Source organism: Bombus vosnesenskii, unplaced genomic scaffold (genome assembly GCF_011952255.1).
Source record: "Bombus vosnesenskii isolate JDL3184/JDL3185 unplaced genomic scaffold, Bvos_JDL3184-5_v1.1 scf7180000013295, whole genome shotgun sequence".
In the NCBI taxonomy this organism is placed as follows: Eukaryota; Metazoa; Arthropoda; class Insecta; order Hymenoptera; family Apidae; genus Bombus; species Bombus vosnesenskii.
This window is the reverse complement of record NW_022882946.1, coordinates 820,448-839,547: the sequence shown is the minus strand read 5'-3', so window position 1 is coordinate 839,547 and position 19,100 is coordinate 820,448. Positions and strand designations below refer to the sequence as shown.

At 41.3% G+C, this 19,100-nt stretch overlaps 1 protein-coding gene across 2 annotated transcripts in view; it reads left to right on the top strand.

The window, feature by feature from the left end:
* Positions 1-6,736: 6,736 nt before the first annotated feature.
* Positions 6,737-19,100, top strand: part of LOC117233305 (zwei Ig domain protein zig-8-like) — a 58,809-nt gene continuing 46,445 nt past the window's right edge. Inside the window, exons 1-2 of one of the 2 annotated variants that reach the window (XM_033493467.1) lie at positions 6,737-8,191; positions 10,162-10,340. In XM_033493467.1, the coding sequence (XP_033349358.1) occupies positions 10,211-10,340 (130 nt within the window). In that variant the 5' untranslated portion in view covers positions 6,737-8,191; positions 10,162-10,210. Of the gene's footprint in view, positions 8,192-10,156; positions 10,341-19,100 lie in introns of both variants that reach the window. The other variant, XM_033493466.1, reaches the window with a different exon arrangement.

Below are 19,100 nucleotides of genomic sequence, written 5' to 3'. Positions count from 1 at the left end.
TTGCACGCGCGACACGCGCTTCGATATCGACGAACGTAGGCGGAATCGCATTCGAAAATATCATAGAGGCAAGCGAAAACGCGACTGATCGAACATCGTCGGCTCTGGCATCTGGCACAATATCGTTCGAAAGATTCATTTGTGCACCGCACCGCACCACCTCGTGTTTTGTTCATATGCAACGCTATCCTCCGAACTTTCGGCAACACTTGGCAATGTTCTGTCCCCGTTGCTTGTTTCTTTTCCTGTCGCTTCGTTCGCTTTCATCCCACATTTGATAACATTCGATCGATTCCAAACGGTTTTCTATGCAATCGCGCATATTAATTTTAATCGAACAACTTTCGACGTATAATCAGGGGTATTTGATTAAAAGCGTTTTCACATCGAACACAACACTGACAACGAAACGAAAAGGTGCAGTTTATCGATCGAGCGTCGTGATCGACGAATCAGATTGGCGAGAAAACGCGTGCCAAGGAAGCGAAAAGAAATTGTACAAAGACGAATCTAATAGGTTGTGGTTACTATCCGTTTCATCGGTTTACCCCAAAACGATGTAAAAGTATCGCTCACGCGAGCTTCATTAGCATTTAGAGTGGCGAGGGATTTATACTCCGGCTGCGACTGCTGGATCGCGACACGGTATGCATAGGATTATCTTCGAGCACCTGGACAATAGTAACCTAATCCATTTACAAAGAAAACGAGCTACTTCCTCTTTTCATCTGGCTCTATTCCTCGACACTTTTGTTTCTTTTTCTTCTCTAATGCGACAGGCTGGTCTTTTATCTTTCATCTTTTGTTTCTATTTCTTTTTGCGACACGTAGCGACGCTGTAACAAGAAAATAAGAAAAATATCGTTATCCTGTTGCATCCTTATGCTCGTAAGGTCTGATGTTCAATTTTTATCCTTTTATATTCCTTTATATTCTTGGCTTTTCGTTGTTATGTATATTACGATATTGTAACCACCGTGCAACGGGCAAACTTGAACAAGGGATGAGTTCATTCATATTTTCCTCTGGATTTATTTACCGTTATATAATTAAAGAGGCATTTACGTAATATAGTAAAGATCGGTAGAGGTAGGTCAAAGTACCGATAATAATCGAAAAATTAGCATATCGTCTGGTTGACTCGACTATACGAGTTTAGAGGAATTCCTGCTCCATAGCGGCACTAGGTTCATAAAGTCTCGGCATGTCAAGCATTTTTTCATTCTTCCGTATTATCTTGGGTTATTCGATTGTTAGGGAGAAGAGAGACCGTGAAATCGTCGATGAAAGTTGGCGAGGGTTGAAGAACGCGACGCTTAGCGAGCTACTGCAACGACGTCCGCATTAGCGCGTCGCATCGCGTCACTTTGCATCGGTCCGCGTCTGTCGGGTCGCGTTGGATTGCAAGTTAAGCGTGTAAACGCAGCTGCTTTGTATTTGCGGCCTGGTCTCGTCGAGTCGGCCGATTATATCACGGCTCGTGGAAATCCGAGCATTCTTGGTGAACGCCATCTGTCGCCAGAGCCGCTTCGTGCTCCGTGCCTTCGTCCTCTGTCCTCTGTCCTCTGTTCTTCCTGTTCCCTGCTTCATCGCGTGAGAGAAGATACAGATCGCCGCTGGTAACTATACTCCTACGTACGTTAACTTTACTGAAGTATCTATAGTCGTCGATAATTACAACGTATACGTATGAATGTCTCGTTCGATCCACGCACCCAACTTTCAAGAGGAATATCTCCGAATGTCCGTTACTCGTGGACTTCGTATTTCTTCGATCGTGTATATACCTAGGTGGTTACGTTTTAAACGTGTCACGAGTAAAAGAGAGCTTTCCTTAACGATTCACCTGTGAATGGACAGTTCTCCGGTGGTTTTTTCAATCAAAACTTCTTTCCTTCGTTGTCGTTTCCATAAAACAATTTTATGAATTTTGTGCTCGAAATACACGCGTTACAGGCTGTTTCCATACGTCGTTTTCTTAACTTTCATTCCGCGTAATGAATCCGCTTGTCACACGTTTTGCGATTATTTAATAAGATAAGGTTGCCTGAACATTTCCCGATTGTAATTATAATCACTCTTCTGATTTTTAGCAAAATATATACGTATCGTTATCGATAACGAAATCGCTCAATTACTCCGAGTTGGTTGAAATAAAAAACATTGCATCGATAGGGCTACCCTGTATCTCTCGTTCGTGCAACAATTACTCAAGTAGAATATTATTGGAATATAAATGTACGTTCCAAATACATATACATACATGTATATATAAGGATCGAAGTGCGGTAACAAGTTTTCGGAAAGTAAAAAATGTTGAAATTGATGGGCGGAAATTGGTGGTTAAACTACGGAGGCCGTTATGAAGGGTTGGAAGCAGGCGAAACTTCCTATTTGTCCGAACGCCGGGTACGCGAACTATGTTAAACTTATTACGATGCAACGTAACCGCCAAGTACGTAGACACCGAGCCATTCACGTGTTGCGCAATATACTAAATTGTTTGGGAACTTGTGTAACGTAACATTTGCATAACAACGTTAAGCTTATTAAGCTCTGTAGGTATCACCGGTCCATCGAAATCGAACACTTAACGAGGCTACAACTTCGTTCCGGTCGTTCTGCTCGTTCGTCTTAACTCGTGACGTTGAAACAGTATTTCCGATTTATAAGAGAATTTCCGTGAATTTATCAACGACGAAAAATGCATCGATCGATGCACTCTACCAGGACAAGACGGTTTAACAAAACGAATGGCTTGACATAAACATAAACAACTTTTTGCAAGTTGCGATGCTTCTAGTTCTATATTATATTTCCTTGGACCTCAAAGATCTCTTAGAATAGAACGAAATACGGCAAAGGTTACAACTCTTTATAATATGCATACGACAGTGCTACGTGGAATACTAAATACACGAATCTACTCTTCGTTATAACAAAACTGAGATTACTTCCTTAAAATCAGTTCCGCTCGCAGAAGCTAGAAAATGACGATAGTAACAGAGCCGCTTTCAACATCAAACTTTTCATTTTAGAACATATAAAAGCGATCGCTCGAATGAGCGTACAATGCATCCACTTCTCTAAATCGGTCCAATAAATCCTGCAGCACAAATAAAAGGAAATATCTTCTTTTTTATCTGCGCTGATGCAAAATTCGATGGTTCATAGAATTTTTCAACATTTTTTCAGCTGAATTTATCGGGCTCTATAAATTCTACTATGAAACCCACCGAGTGAGGACACTCGACGAGCACGAGAGGCGAGAACGAATGTATCCGCGAGACGACATTTTTTCGTAGGTGCACGTGTGTCGATGGCAGTGGCATTTTAGCTTTGAAATGGCTCGAAAATTTTACGACTGGCTACGGACGATGAAAGTTGCGAATAGTCGAGTCACGGACGGCATGGCGTATCCCTTCCTTAGATAAGAGCGTTAATAGGCTGGCGAGTTGTGACCCTCGATCTTGGTGAGTTCCAGCCTCTCCTAAGCCAACGGTAGTTAGTCTCACGAAGACTGTCTGCTAATTCCTCGTCAGCGGCCGGCACGACCGCGAAACTTTCCTCCTGCCACTTTGCACCGAGCGCTAATGCTCTTAATTATTGTCGCATACTGTTCGCAAACTACCTAAACCGTACGGTACACCAGATTCTTTGAGAAATTAACGAAATAGGATTGTTCGCGGTTTCACGCTTACGGGTGATTACGTTCCAACGACGACGCCTACCGACAAATTTGTTCTAGAGATCAAGCTCGTGCAATCGAAATTGTTACAAACATAGAGTGGAACCACGTATATAACGTTTCATCTAAATCAAGCAATTCAGTAAACTTGTTAATAACCCGGAAAGAAAAGTTAACCTCCACGATGGAATTGGCTTTGCAGTGGAATACCTGCAGGTATGTTCGCTTGCGAAGAGCTACGTTTTCTGAAAATGTATGCGAACAAGACCTCGAGAAGGGGAACTATGAAATATCCTTTATGGTTAAACGAGGTCATCGCAAAGTAATGAGCACCGTTTTAAGGAATTATTAAAGAGATAGCCTACTTTTCGTACACGTACAATGGAACGCACGAAGAATTATTATAACGTTCAACTACCACAAAACTATGCTGTTATAAATATTACAACACGCTGAATCTCGCTAATAAACATATGCTTCTGCTTATCGTGGAATATTAATAGGAAGCAGCAAACTTTAAATTGTTGCCAAGTTTTTCTTCGATATCAACGGGAGGAACTGGCGCAACGGCACACGTAATACTACGTAATAATACGACATAAAGAAACGTTTCAACGTGGTTGTTTCCAAAGTTTACGGACTATCTCATTTCAAAAATTATAAAATTTTCCAGCAAACAAAACTATCCACTTCACGACGAATTTGCAGTACCCTTAAATTTTACATTCATCTTACATGCACGTGGTCAGCCGATTGTATATACGATTTCGCAACTAACAGATTTGGTTGTAAATGAATATCGGAATCGAGCGAATATTCTTTGGATCAGACGACGATGATCGAATCGTGAAAAAACTGTGTGTCTTTCGACACGACACGAACCTTGAGAAATATCTGTCAAAATGGTCCGGAATAAGAATTCTAACCTTACCCGAAGTATTTTATCCGAAACAAAGGAAACAATCATTCGATCGATAATTCAAATAACATGGTACGATTGTAGCTCGTAGCTTTTTTATTTCGCGTATGCATTATTCGACATTGTTCAGGTCGATATTCAATCGAATCGTTCGAATCACATATGTATTTCTATTCGTACATTTGTTTCTTTACATAAGTTTCGAGTATAACGCGTTTGCATTGAACAAACAAAAGGACGAAGTTTAAATGGCGAAAGACAATGTTTTTCGTACAGTTCTTGATTCTTTGTACGAGACGATGAAATTGCAAAATAAACGCAAGGATATCTCATTTTAACGATCCACGTTTGTTTTTGGACTCGCGCATTTTTATCGTTATTTCAATTTCCAGAAAAATCAACGCTCGATACTTGTCGATTTCTTCTATCCGTGCGCAGAAGGACGGAAACGAAAAAGATGTTTGTTGATTAATATATATCGTTAATAAAAAATCGGTATGATTGATGTAAATTAATTTTGATAAATTCGTTACGCGAATCTAAATATCGCATGACGAAATTGCCGCCCCTTTGAAGCCTTTTAATTCGATTCTCTCAAAGGAAAGTTTCCTCGTAACATTTTGCGGTGATTCTCAGTACGTAAATTGAAATTTCATTTCTAACCAGTCAGGGCGTTCGCGACGTACATTCGATATTTCACGGATATTCACGGTTTCGAGTTGTGTTTAATTTTCTTCGAATTAATAAAAAGTATCGATTGAAAGAAATAGAATACGTTGGTAAATAGCTCGATAGAAAAATTACCGCATACAGCGAAGCTCAAAGCGTTCATCAGTGAGAATCAAAATCGAGGGATTTCAATTGGAATAAATGTATAAAGTAAAGGCAAACGGAAGATTCAGGAAACGTGGATATTAAAGGAGAATTTTAATGGCCTACAATATAGTGAGTATAATACCGATTGAAGTAACCTTACCTATATTATCTGGGTGCTTTCGCTCGAAATTCAATTTTTCGTTCCAACCGTGGAAAGAACGCGCATAAATCCGACAGATATGAAAGTCTATATTCCGATCGAAGCGATATCAGAAACGTGTTATCGAAATTGCGATAGCGACATCGTACACGAATCAGTCATATTATGCGATGGTATGTGGCGAAAATGCGGTGAAAATGCGGTGAAAGATACAACGGATAACAAGGTAACAATCGTCTTGCAAGCCTCTGTAATCGCCCTAACACCGATTAATTTCCGAAACGGCGTGTTTATTTTAGAATACGCGGTGATACCCATTAACGATAAAACGTTTCAGCTCGCATCGTATACAGCTTCGACGTTTTTATCGATGAAAAAATGCAAATGCAACACGTTTAATCCGCGACGTTAATGCATAGCTTGAAAACTGAGGTATATTAAACTTTAGCAACGACTTTGGCGTTAACGAGTATGTAAATTGAGAGGATACTAATCGCTAGAATGGAAAGGATACGCGGAACCCACAGATATAAACTCTTTTCGACAAAATTCTTATTAGCATATTATATAATTTTCAAACGTCCGTGACGAACGTTTCTGTTTGATTAAAATTCTTATCTTCGTTTCGTCTAATTCGATCGCCGGTAATTTAGTAAAATGGAATTGAAATATCTCGACAGTCTATTGTAGACTAACAATGAACGTACGTTCGAATAAAGACTCAGCCGTCTCGAATATCCTATTCTTCGTTTCGACGACGACTAAATGTTACGATAGTAAGAAAGCTTTGGATATTGTCACGTCCGCAGCAAACATCGACAGAAAGGATATCGTTGTCGAATCGCGATAGAACCGCGGAGTATCGAGTCGTGGGACAAGGATCCGTGATCGTAACAAGGAATCGCGCTATCGAATTTAACAGGCAACGGATACGACGTCGGTCATAATGGTCGAGGCGTCGATCATCGCAATAATAATAGAAGCGCTATCGACTGACTACGTTAGCACAGCAGCAGTGGCATTGCTGGTAGGAGGACGGTTAGCGTGGAACAGTGTGGAACAGTGTAGAACTGTGTAGCGCGGTGTGGAGCAGTGTGGTGCGGAATGGACTCGTGGAGCGGAGTGAAGCGAGCGAGCGAGCGAAACGCGGCGGCAACGGAGGCGGAGGTGGTAAGAGTCTACGCCGCCGGTGGTTGCAGGTAGGGGAGGGGGGCTGATATCTGGCTAAGCGCGGGCGCAGTTGGGTCGCGGTCTTCAGCACGGCAGCATTTCGCTCACCGATCTCTTTACGCAACTCTCTCGCACTCTTTCTCTTCTTTTCTCACTTTTTTCTTGACTCGTCTTTCGACACCGCTTACTCGCTCCTTTTGATCGTCCACTTATCTGCCTATCCATCTTACCAGCTCCTTTCTCCTTCCTCCGACTGCCTCACACTCCCAATCCTTTCTTCCTTCCTCTCTTCCTTCCACCCTTCCATCCTTCCTTCTGACGGTGAATGCCGCCCCCTCCACTCGCTCTCTCTCTGTTGCTCCGGCGTGGCGCGGCGATTTCGTTTCAGTCGGTCTACCGGCGCTGCCCGCGGTATCGGCGATGCTTGTACACACGCGACGAAACGTGTTTACGAAGAACGGAGTGTGCGTGCTGAATGACGAACGAGTGGCACTTAAGGAAAACGGAAGAACCGCCGACTAGATTGGCGATCGTCGACTGCGCGGACTCATCGCGAGTTCCATGTTCCGTTAGTGCATCTTCGCGCACGATGCATCCGTTTGTCACGTGGAAATTTGATTTGTTCGGGATATCTTGTTCGCTGTGAACTGTGCGACTAATCCATCGTCGAACGAATCGATAAGAAAGTGTTTTGCGACAAAAGGTTCTTTCAAATATCTTCGAGAAGATCCGACCGTGAAAGTTAGGTTATGTGGAAATAGAATTACTCTGTAACTGTAATTACGTATTATGCGATACCGTAAGTTAATCTAACTCTTTTCCCTTTTGTGTTGCATGTAATTTGATTTGGCTGTAACGCAGCGTGATTTGTTAAAAATTCTTTTGCAAAAATGAACAGACTCGTAAAAATATGCATAACCTATTGGTAGACGCGTTATCCAATTTCGGTTGTACGTACTTCTTAGCCATTGAAAGTGGTGTTTCTGTATGATCGGTTTAAAAATTATTATATATATTTATATATGACGGGTATCGTACCTACGTCGCGGTAAAATTTCGGTGGCGGTTTCGAAACTTAATCCATCCTCCTACTTGCGGCTACCTTTTAACCGATCTGTTCCACTGCGTGGCTTTCGAGGACGCGTTATAACGATAAACGTCGTGTGAGTTCGTGGAGTGTTTAGTTAAGAAAAAAGCATAATATACAATGATAACTGAAAATTCGAAGTGAAGCGTGATCGTACCGAAACAATGAATGTTTAGTGAAGTGTGAAGATGAATGTTTCCACGTTGAGCTTCAACGGGACGCTTCGGAAAAAATCAAGAGAAATGCAGCGGACAAGAAAAGTACCCGTGGCCTCGACACGACTGCAATAGACGTGTTTTAGCGGTAACTGCGGATCAACAACTGCTGACGCAAGTCGCTTCGGCGATCACGGTACGTTTTTCACGTTGAAAATGCATCAAGTACGGTACATAGAGCAGCCTGGTCAGCTCTTCACCATAGTTCGTTGACTCGACCGTGACAACGCTGTCGGACACGCGTTCGCGTTACATTTACATTTGCGTTTGCATAATATCCACTAAATTTTCCACGAAAATTACTAGAATATCTAGTAATAACTATTACTAGAATAGATAATTAGAAAATATCTTCCGATCGATTGGGAAAATTTTACAGATCTTTCTTTCGTTTGTTTCGCCACATATCTAGTTCAGTAAAAATACTTGCTTAATAATCGTTATTAAATTTTCAAATCTATGAAAATATTTCGTGAAATGAGAGAACTGTTTCGTGGACAATCGTGGATAAACGATTTACAAAGGAAGAAACAATCGTGTTTCCTATTTTTAGACGTCATAGAAAGTTTCACTGCCTGAAACTGATTCCCTAGAATTTTCTTGCACAATCATGACTTGCGAACTTTGCTCCTAGGAGCAACTCTGCCTTTGATTTACTGTGCGGCATACGAAGAACGAAATGTATACGGATATATACGATTCGAATATTAAATAAAACACATTGCCTATTATCTCGTAAAAACTATCAGTTATTAAAATTCACGATTCGAATACTTAAAGCAAATTTTTATTCCTGCGCAAATTCATTTTGACCGTTCACTCGTCGATCGTCAAACAGTACGAAGCAGGCGGTGCACGTTCATCGATCAAAGTAAAAAGGAGACGCGTGCAACGATAACGGTTATTGATGTTCATGTAGCGAGAGGAATCGAATCAACAGGCCGTAATAAATCCGGAGCTTATTCGGTAGTATTTATTCAAGGTTGGTGAACAAATTCGATTTCTAGTTCTGGGCATTAGAAGGGCGGCTTGAAGTTTAAGCGAAATTTACACGGTACGACGACAGACGTGCAAAATTAATATGTCAAGTCCGGTATTGCACCTGCGCGCGCTACTCTTGCCAATTATTATACGATATTATGCAGCAACGATCAGGTCATCTTGACGGACGTCTCCAAGTCACAACTGTTACAGCGCGACGATCCAAAATTTGTACGTCGGTCTCGATCGAGATCGAGATCGAGATCGAATAATCGGTCGAAGAGAAGCAGGCTTCGTTGAATCAGAAATTCGCTCGCTACGCGTTTGTTGAATTTCCTACTGGAAGAGATAAATTTTCAATGACCAATGGAAAATAGGTGAAAAGAGAGCGGAGGTTAAACGCGTGCCGCTTTAAAACGCGGAAACGAAGCTAAACAGTTTTCGCGCGCATTTAAAGCGACTACCGTTTTAAGCGATTATCCAACGATAGAGTTGTATTCGAGATTGATTTCAATTTACGCACAAGCCAGTCTCGCAGACGCGTCAACGGTTGTCGGCTCGTTCATACAACAGGCTGATTATTGCCGCGTAATAACCGGCCGGTAATAAATCCACGAATAGATAATCGAAATTGTAAACATCGTGAAATTGCTGTCGTGTCGCTTTCGTATCGGCAACCCCTCTGGTCAGGCTATAAATTGTATAACAAATATTATTATTGTACATATTGCTGTAATGTACACGGTTCGCGTTACGCAAATGTCCATTATTACATTCGATCGCAGGGTATTTATTTTCGATTAACGCGAGACTTTAACGATCTGTCGAATACTTGTAGCGTCATTTAGAATTTGCGAATAAATCGGTAGTTGATTGAAAGTAAGTGGCTGCTTGTGTTTAAAAAGTTGTCGTTGTAAGTATAAATTAAAATTGATGAAAACGAAAGAAAAAGAAAGGCGAAACAGGTGTTACGCGCATGTATTTCGACGCGAGTAATTTTCGTTAATGAAGAAAAACGAGAAGAGATGGTATCGATGGATGAGATACGGAACGAAAACGAGGAGATTCGCGGACGACGAGAATTCGCAGCGGAAAGTGAATTTCTGTTTATTGTTGGCAGAAAAGATATATCGCTCCACTTGAGCTGGCACGACTTTGAGGCTGGTGTTGCGAAATGTACCGGAAACGATGGACCGTGAAGATTCTGCGAATGGATTTACGGTACAGCGTCAACGGGAGCGGTTGGTGCGCGCCAGCTCTGGCCAAGATGATCTGCATTTTCTTCTTTTCGCTACTGTTGCACGGTAAGCCGATGCACAATTTGTTCGTACTCTGGCACGATTACACACGTCACGATAAGAAAACGTTCTCTTCTTGTCCATTGAACTTGTAATCGAACAAAAGTTGTCCTTGTAGAAAAAGTTAACTCGACCTGGTAACTTTGAAAGTTAATTTTAAGCTGTTCTATGAAATTCGAGCAGCGTGCTTGTCATTGGAAGTTCTTTCGCTCGAAATTGAATTGATTCGCGTTAAATTCTTGTTAAAAAATCGATTAATCGGAGAGGGAAGAGAAAATTAACGTGTCATTTAATCCATGGTGCAATCCGAAAAGTAATACAGCTCGATGCTATATACACGTATATACAGATTGTTCAATTACCTTTTGTCACTAATTTTTCGTAGTGTGTACATAGGTCTGTTTATTCGGGTTGTCCGCGCGCGCAATCTCGATTTATCGAGAGTAAAATGCTCGCGTTCGTCTCTCGTTGATTAGAATTTTCCTATTTGATCCGGTTAACAACACTGGCCAGTGCGACAATTCACAATCTACTCTCATTTTGCTAAGCTTTCATAGTCTCGTTAATTCTCGTAAAAGTTACCCATCGAGTAATTGAAACGCGCATCAAAATTTTCTTCTCTTTGGCTTAATCCGAATCCGAATAACGTACGTACTTGATAAAAATTCCTATTGCGCGATAGCTAACGATCAACCGATAGAGCCACGTGCGTTTAACGCGCATGGAAAAATTCACGAATAGCGGCATAGTATATACGTACAATGTACGTACATACCTTTCTGTTCGATCCGCAGCAGCATTTTTATTACGGCGCGTGATCGGAGCATGCTAATTCGCAGAGTCACGTTTTCCCGTGGAAATCGGTGTTAAACGTAATTAAAAAATGCAAAAGCAGTTCTTCTTTGAAACAGCCAAGTTGGTTCCATGCGCGAAACGTTTTATCTTCACGCCAGTGGCTATGACGCGTCATGGAATTGTCGTAAAAGTTGGCGAACCTGGTGGATGTACGATAGGCAACGCCGAAAACACTGGAAACGGTGGAAATGTTGAAAACGTGCACAACGAGCGAAATGGTAGCGCGGAGGGGCGAGGAATCAGGAAGTGGAAATTAACGTTAACTAGTGTGCGGGCGTGGCTCGCCATGGCTCGTCGTGGACAGATAAAAACGCATTGCAGAAAACAATGATCCCTAGGGACTTTGCAAATGTTGTTGCGGTCAACTAAAAGAGCGGTTGCACGCACGCACGTTTTAAAAAGCAGCTGTGTACCTACATCGCTACATGTGTACTATCCGCGCGACAAGCTCGTTGAACCAAATATTCCGCTCGTCGAACTTTTTACAATACTCTCAGCGCTCGTTCCTCTCCCGACCGTTTTATCAATTATTTCCGATTATCCTTCGTTTAATAAATATCGCGTTGCAAATATTTTCGCGAGAATGCAGCCTGTTGTTTTATCGTTGGAAAACTTTTACGCTACGGTCGAGCTTAGCGGACGATTAAATTTGCGTTTCTTGGAATGAACAATTTTAATAGAATATCGTGCGTAAAGTTACATGTAATTTGCTTTTTACGCGAGTGATAATAATAATAATCTTCTGATTCTGTTGCCAGTTAAATTGTGAGCCAGAAATATTTTTTACGCAAACGTACGCGTGTATATGCACTGTTAACAAACAGAAACGCTGCAGGTAAACTTCTTTCTATTTGCTTTCGTTTCCATTCGTCCACAGTGTTGCTACAACTTTCAAAGAGGTGCTTTCTCTAAAGAGGATAAACTCTTAACTCATAAATATTGAAACTAGCAGCTTGCCAAATTGTACGTGTTTCGCTTGCTCTTTTCGAAACAATTTCCGTCGACAACCGCGAGGACCCTCCGTCGAGTGTTACACGAATAAATTCTAGAAATCTCGATAGCCTGAATATCAAAGTCCGTTAAAACCCGAATCGATAGGATAAAACATCGAAATACGGAATTTCTGTTCGATAGGAACAAACTGTTTTTCTTTCTTCTCTGTACATTTTCGTTTGGCGTCTCTCTAGATTATCATTGTTTGCTGATTTCCTTTGTAAGCAACCTTCGAAAAACAGATATCGAAATTCCGCGGAGGAGAGGAAACGTAAAAGTTGAAAGAAAACGCCGGATAGGCGAAATAAGTTTAAGAACGTAAAGGGCGGAAACGCGATTCCGCGTTCTCGGTTTGCAAAGTAAACTCGACATTTGCCGGCGGTAAACACGTTTATCCGAAAGTTATAGTTGGATAGATTCGATGCGTGTTCCTCGGTATCGGCCGGTGTCGCGTATCGCGATCGCAGTCGCTATCTTCCGCGCCAGTGTCTATTGCTGTCTCACCGACTACGTACGACGTAATGACACGATGATGCGACGTTCGTAACTATGTTAGCTTCGAAGCGTTTCCTGCAAATGGAACACTATAGTTTACAGACCGGGGGTTATTTCATTTTACGCGGATTCCGACTATAAATCCGAGGAAACGACGAATTTACGTTCGCGAAACTTCCCCCTATACAACCGCCACCGTTAATAATTTGCCATATTTTGCTTTCACAACTTCTTCGTGCTTTGTTACCCGACGTAAGTTTCCCGTCGAGCCGTATTCCGCATTTCTTCCGCTCCTCCGAAAAAACATCGCGTGGTACACAAGAACACAGCGACTAACAGTTAAATACCCACAAACGTAAGCGCGTCTATTATTACGTATATACATTTGACTCAATTTCATACGTATGTATATGTATATGTGTATGTATACGTATATACGAGAATATACCGGTTCGTTCGTTAAACTTTGAACGCGATTGTTACACAGGTTCCATCGACGATATTCTAATACATGTTTTGTTCTTTATTTTTCCACCCAATGTATTTAAAATGCGATTTGTACGAACGCGTTGCTTTCGATTCTCAACTGATATTAACACGTGCTCTTTGAATCGATGAATCGTCGATGAATTGCAGCGTTTTTAATCGAAGCGAAGATATATACAACGATCTGCTCTTTATCGAAGAAGCGTGATCTAGTAAAGAAAGAAGAGGCGATTGTATTTTTGTAGAGCTTCTCAACGTGTATGCGCGCTTCCAGCAGTAGTGGACTTAATCCGCCGGAAAGTAAGAAAACATGTCCGTCGACTGTAGAATTTGCTCCTTCGAAAACTATTGTCCTGTAAAGATAGAAGGTGTTTCAAAGCTTTTGTCGAGGAATGGTATTTTGACACGGTCTATAGGTAAAAAATTACGCTGAGCAAGCAACGAATTAGAAAGTAAATAAAAAGATAACGAAGGACCGATGAAATTACGTCGTTTCTCCGATAACGGTAGCTGCTTTGAAGTTTTCGACAACACTCGATCAAAACCAGCAGCAATGTAAACTCTTGGACAAGAAGTTGAAGGTAATTCTCGCGAGCTCTTGTGATTCAAAAACTGGGTAAATATTCGTAGATTCTGATAAAATGGACGGTGAAAATAAGCGACGAAACGTGGAAGTAACAAGAATAATGAAAACGCGTAGAAGAAAAGTCAATAGCGAGAGATCCCTCTGTATTACGCTCATTTATAATTCAAAGAATTTACGTTACGTTAGCAGGCAAGCATCAAATTGTAGAAGTTCGTGGCAGCCTTCAATATTTGATGGCTGGAATTAGGTTTATTTAACAACGCGAAGGCAGTATTACAGCTACGTTGATGAGTCATACACGACTAATGTGGTTTACGCTCGGCGTTTCAATTTCTCTTTGACGTACGCTGCAATACCGCAAATACCGTGCGAACCTTACTGTACAAACACCTGGATAGACCCGTTTTCAAAGTACACGTACATCGCATTTAAAGGCGCCGCGATACCGGAGAATCTGATTGCCATACGATCGCGATTCACGTTCGATTCCACGATAAAAGCAGTCAGAATGTCGATAGTCGTGAGCGTCATACCTCGCGGTATCGTCGATCGTCGAACGCTTAAAGTTCGATATGATCTCGTAAAGCGGAGAATATCGTCGACTACACGTAGTTAATTTTATTAACCGTAAAATATTCTAAATTTCCACGTTGCGTTTATCGCCGCTCGAAATCGTTGACTGACGGAAGAAAGTCGAGGCGTAACGTCCCATTGGTACGAGATGCAACGTGTTTGAATCGATCCATCATCCGTGGTTTGACCGCGAGAGGGAAAACGATCGTTTCTCGAACGGATTATCGGTGGCTGTTCTTCTTCCCTATAAAACGATCAAATTCTCTCGGAGTGGCTGGTTCGGTTGGCACAGCCGACCGTCGACTTTCTTTCTTCCGTTGGATATTTAACGAATGTTCGTTCCGGAATAACACCTCTGCTAAGACGTTTACGAGTGTAAGTGCTCTCTGCGGTAGAAGTATGGCGACGACAAAGTCAAAAAAGTAAAAGAACGAAACTTCCCAGCCTTCTTTCTTTCACGCGCACTGTATTACTAGAAAACGTTAACTCGTACTCGACCGATCCGAAGAAACATCTGCGAAAATTCTCACGGGTTCGTTCGAGGATCGAAACTATCGATTAATTTTATCAGAGCAAAAGGGACACGAGATAAACCTATCGTTCAACAACTATTTAAATCTGTTTCGTTTTTTCCATTTCACGTACGATTAACATTCTCGTCTATTTACTAAGTAAATTATATTCAAATTCGATTGTACCATGCAATATGTTCATATATCACGTAGTTTAGATGGATCTATGCAGATACACGTATAATAGGTCCTGGAATTATTTTAGAATAATTTGGAATTATTTTCATTCTGGTTATGAATCTTGTTTCAAATGGAAAAATCGAATTTTATTGAAATGGGACGAATAAACAGCAACATAGGTAAAAAAGTATTGCGTGCAGCTTGAAAATTTCATTTTTTTACAATATGATTTTATATTGAAAAGATGGTAATAATAAACAACTGAACATACATGTATATTTATATTTTATTTGACTTGCTAGGTTAGCCAACTTTATCGAGAGAATTTCCGGACTTCTGAGAGAGAGGTCCCTGACTCGAACTAAACACAGTAACGATATTGTTGCAATTCGTATAAAGACGGATTATCCTCTATGCCGGCTAGCAATTAAATTCCGAGCTCATTTAACGCAGTAGGTCGCAATTGATTCAACTGTGAACATATCTCAGAGGAATTCGGCACAAAAGGAGTGTCACTGAGATACAATCGATCAATCCAGATGTTAGGTTCTTCCGAATAATTAGAATAATTAGAATCCTCGATCGAAAGAGAACAACGATACTGGTTAATTCTAAGCGTTTCAAATCGCTTCGAAGTTTGACATCGATTAACCTTTGTTTCGGTGAAGACAAATTATCTCGTCGTTGGAACGTTAGGCCTTCCCTTTTTCAAAAGAATTATTCGCTTCTTCATTGGCGAATTCTGTTATCTTCGTTTCCATCTTCTACGCTTTCATTAAAAATAAGAAATAACTTGAAAAATGGTTCACAAGCTAAAACACACGGTCGTGAATTTCAGTAGCAAGGACCTCGAGATAGGAGGCTTTGCTCGGTGTAATGGAAAGTCGTCCGCCGATATTTCTACATTTTCTTCCGCTCGGACAATTCGTTTCGGTTGAAGAAGAAAGACGTCACTGTCTCGATTGTAAGACTCGAGATTATCTATAAATTTCCAACCGAGTGCCTACGGCTAGAGTTATCCGATAATACTTTCCTGCGTCTCTTTGGTCTCCGGTTGACCTACCGCAACGCCGCGCCGCGCCATTGTTGAAACGTACGCTTAAAAACCGATTCGATGAAGAAGTTTTTAAAGACTAATTAAAAAGTCGTAATAGCTCGTAATTAGCAGCGCGGCAATGACGCTCTTTGCGAGCTAATTCAGACGAGCACGAGACGTTGAAAAGTCTGACTTGGAGAATTAAAGCAGAGATATATGGAAGCGCGTGTATGTGCGATATTCGTATAAAATAGGAAGTTTATAAACGAGATTTATCAGTAGCTGTTAATATCGATAAATAAAAGTCAACAAATCGGATGGTACGTTCGATGGAATATTCGCGATCGTAGATACGCAGGCGCGAATATATTTAACCTATGGACAGGCCCGCGTTGTTTTTCACCGCTGCGCCAGAAGATTCTCATAGATCAAGGCGACAAATAACGCCAGTCACCGCAATATTCAAACCAGGTGATATATCAATCCGCAATTTACGATGTTGTTATGTCACCGATACGAGACACTCCTTTCTCTCCCCGCTTAGTTGTCGAGAAAATATGGAGCAATCGGGTAACTAATCTGAAATTTATAACGGGATCAACCGTTTAAACGATGACGTTCCCCTATGCGTACATGACATTTCCACGCGGGAAATTATGCCTCTATATTGAAATTTTTGGGATAAGAATCCGCACACGGTACATTGTACTTTCATACGTCTGCTCTGTTGTTTATTCGTCCCTGTATACGAATTCAATTTGCAATTTTGCCGTTTTACCTGGATATTACGAGCGTTATCGTTTCGTTAAATTTCGTCGAATATCTTCTACTGTACTTTCAAGGATATCGAGCAACGAGTGCATGACAGTTTTAGATTGGTCTAAATCATTTATGGATTTTTACCATTTATTTTTATTCCCATCGATCGTGAAAATCGCTCGCTGTATAGCGAGTGTAAGTGAGAGAAACGGTGCGCTTTCGAAATAACTAGGAGATCGAATAACGAAAGAATCGAGAGCTTTTTACTTAGCGCTGATTCATTGCATGTCGAAGACAGATGATACGGTATGAAACTAGTGGAATATTCGAAGGATTCAGGATTTCTATGATTTCTTATCCAGTGGGTAAAAAGCGTATGAAATATTCAACTGTATCGAGACATATTTATCAAAGAAACTTATCATCGTGCTATGAACGACATTTTACAACTGTAAATAATTGCACCGATTCTTTACAAGAAACGCAAAGTACGACAAATACCGATTAGCATAAATGATAAACAATAATTGTAACATAACCATAACATAAAATAAAGATAGTGGTCAACGACCGAAATCCTCCTGATCGTGAGCGCAACCCACGAAGAGGAGATAGTCCCTGCCTTTTATCGCTACTGTTATGCATCGGCGTATGGAAAAGATTTTACAAAAGTATTCCCGGATCGAAAAGCGGCAACTTCCTCGCATAACGTTGCTGCGTTCTTCCAACTTATTTCCCAAACGATTCGCGAAACTTCCGTTCCCTTCGACGAGGAAAAGAATGGAAGCGATAGCAAGAGTTCTATTTCGTAATTTCCGTAACTTTCGTGTTCTAGTTACAGTCTACGCGGTATAGTTTCCGTATTCTTGATCGCGATGACACGGCATCGAAATCGAAATGCACTCGTAGTTGCGAACGAAGCGAAACTACCGACCGTCAAAAATGTCTCGATTCCGTCGAATCTCGCGGGCTGTAATTTGCTCGAACGGATTTGATCATTCGCGTTATCGAAGCAGTTTGTTACTCGAGCGACGAATAAACTGCATTGTCCGTCGGGCGAGGTAAACCGGGTTTCTTTTGCTGCGCGAAAACGAAAAATCGCTCTTTTTTCGGAACTAACGAGCGGGAAGGAAAATCTCGTCTTGCTATCTGTTACGAGGAAGAATCGATTGGATTTTCCGGAAAGCGCGATGAATTTATCTGGGATCCGGCGAACGCGTAAATCGAAGATAGTTTGACCTTCTAGAAGAAAACAATCGATCGGAAAGAACCGCGGAACTTTATGCGGACCGGTTTAAATTCGTATCTAAAAAGCTATGGCGATTCCTTTGGGACTCTGCCAAAGCAAAGTACGATATATACATGTATCTATCTCGTTGGTCGCGCTTCGGCCTTTTCCGCCACGCTCCACCGTTTTCAATTTCGTAGATCGATCTTCTCCACGCGAAAGCTGCGTAGCGCGATACTCACGAGTCACCATGGGAGTAAGAAGTATGTATTTCTATACGGTCGATCGTAATAGAATCGCAGAAAGGATTTCCTCACTGCGTCCTCGAAGTTGTATCGGATAAAAAAGCGTTTCTATCATTAATATTCAAACCATATCGTTTTACGCGATGCGTGCAGCCGAGATTTTCAAGATATTTCTGACACTGCATATCGGTGAAACGTGCGGAGAGAACGAACGAGACGCAACGCGGATACGGATACAAACGCGAACGCGAAGGTGTTGCGTGAAAAGACGAGAGCCGAATGGCTGAACCTCACTTTCAAAATTTCCATATTTATGCGAGATGCGACGTTTACGGAAAGCCTGGTGCAGCTTGCGCGACGCAGACAACGATGTCGTTCCTTTCTTTCTTGAACAAAAGTCTGAACGACGCTTGATGCGATTCTAGACTGACAAAACATTTCCAAACTCGAGGAATAATGTAAGCGCATACATATGGATATTAGACGAATGCGGGAGTATATTCGATCTTCGTTTCTATTATCATTTGTCATTTGTAACTTTACCGTTCGATGATTCGCGAATAACTAATAGACGGCCAGATAGGTATGTCCGTTACGAGAAACGTTTTGATTCGCGGTATAATATTCGATCGTGCATCGGCGAAAATGCAATTTCAATTTGCATGGAAACGGACAGGTAAAAACGAACGTGTTTATAAACAATCTATAGCGAGATTAAAAGTATACAGTGAGCTCAATTCATCGAACATGATAATTGCGATGGGAATATCGGTGTATTCGTTTGATATATCGTGATTTTCGATGCGCGTCGATACTTA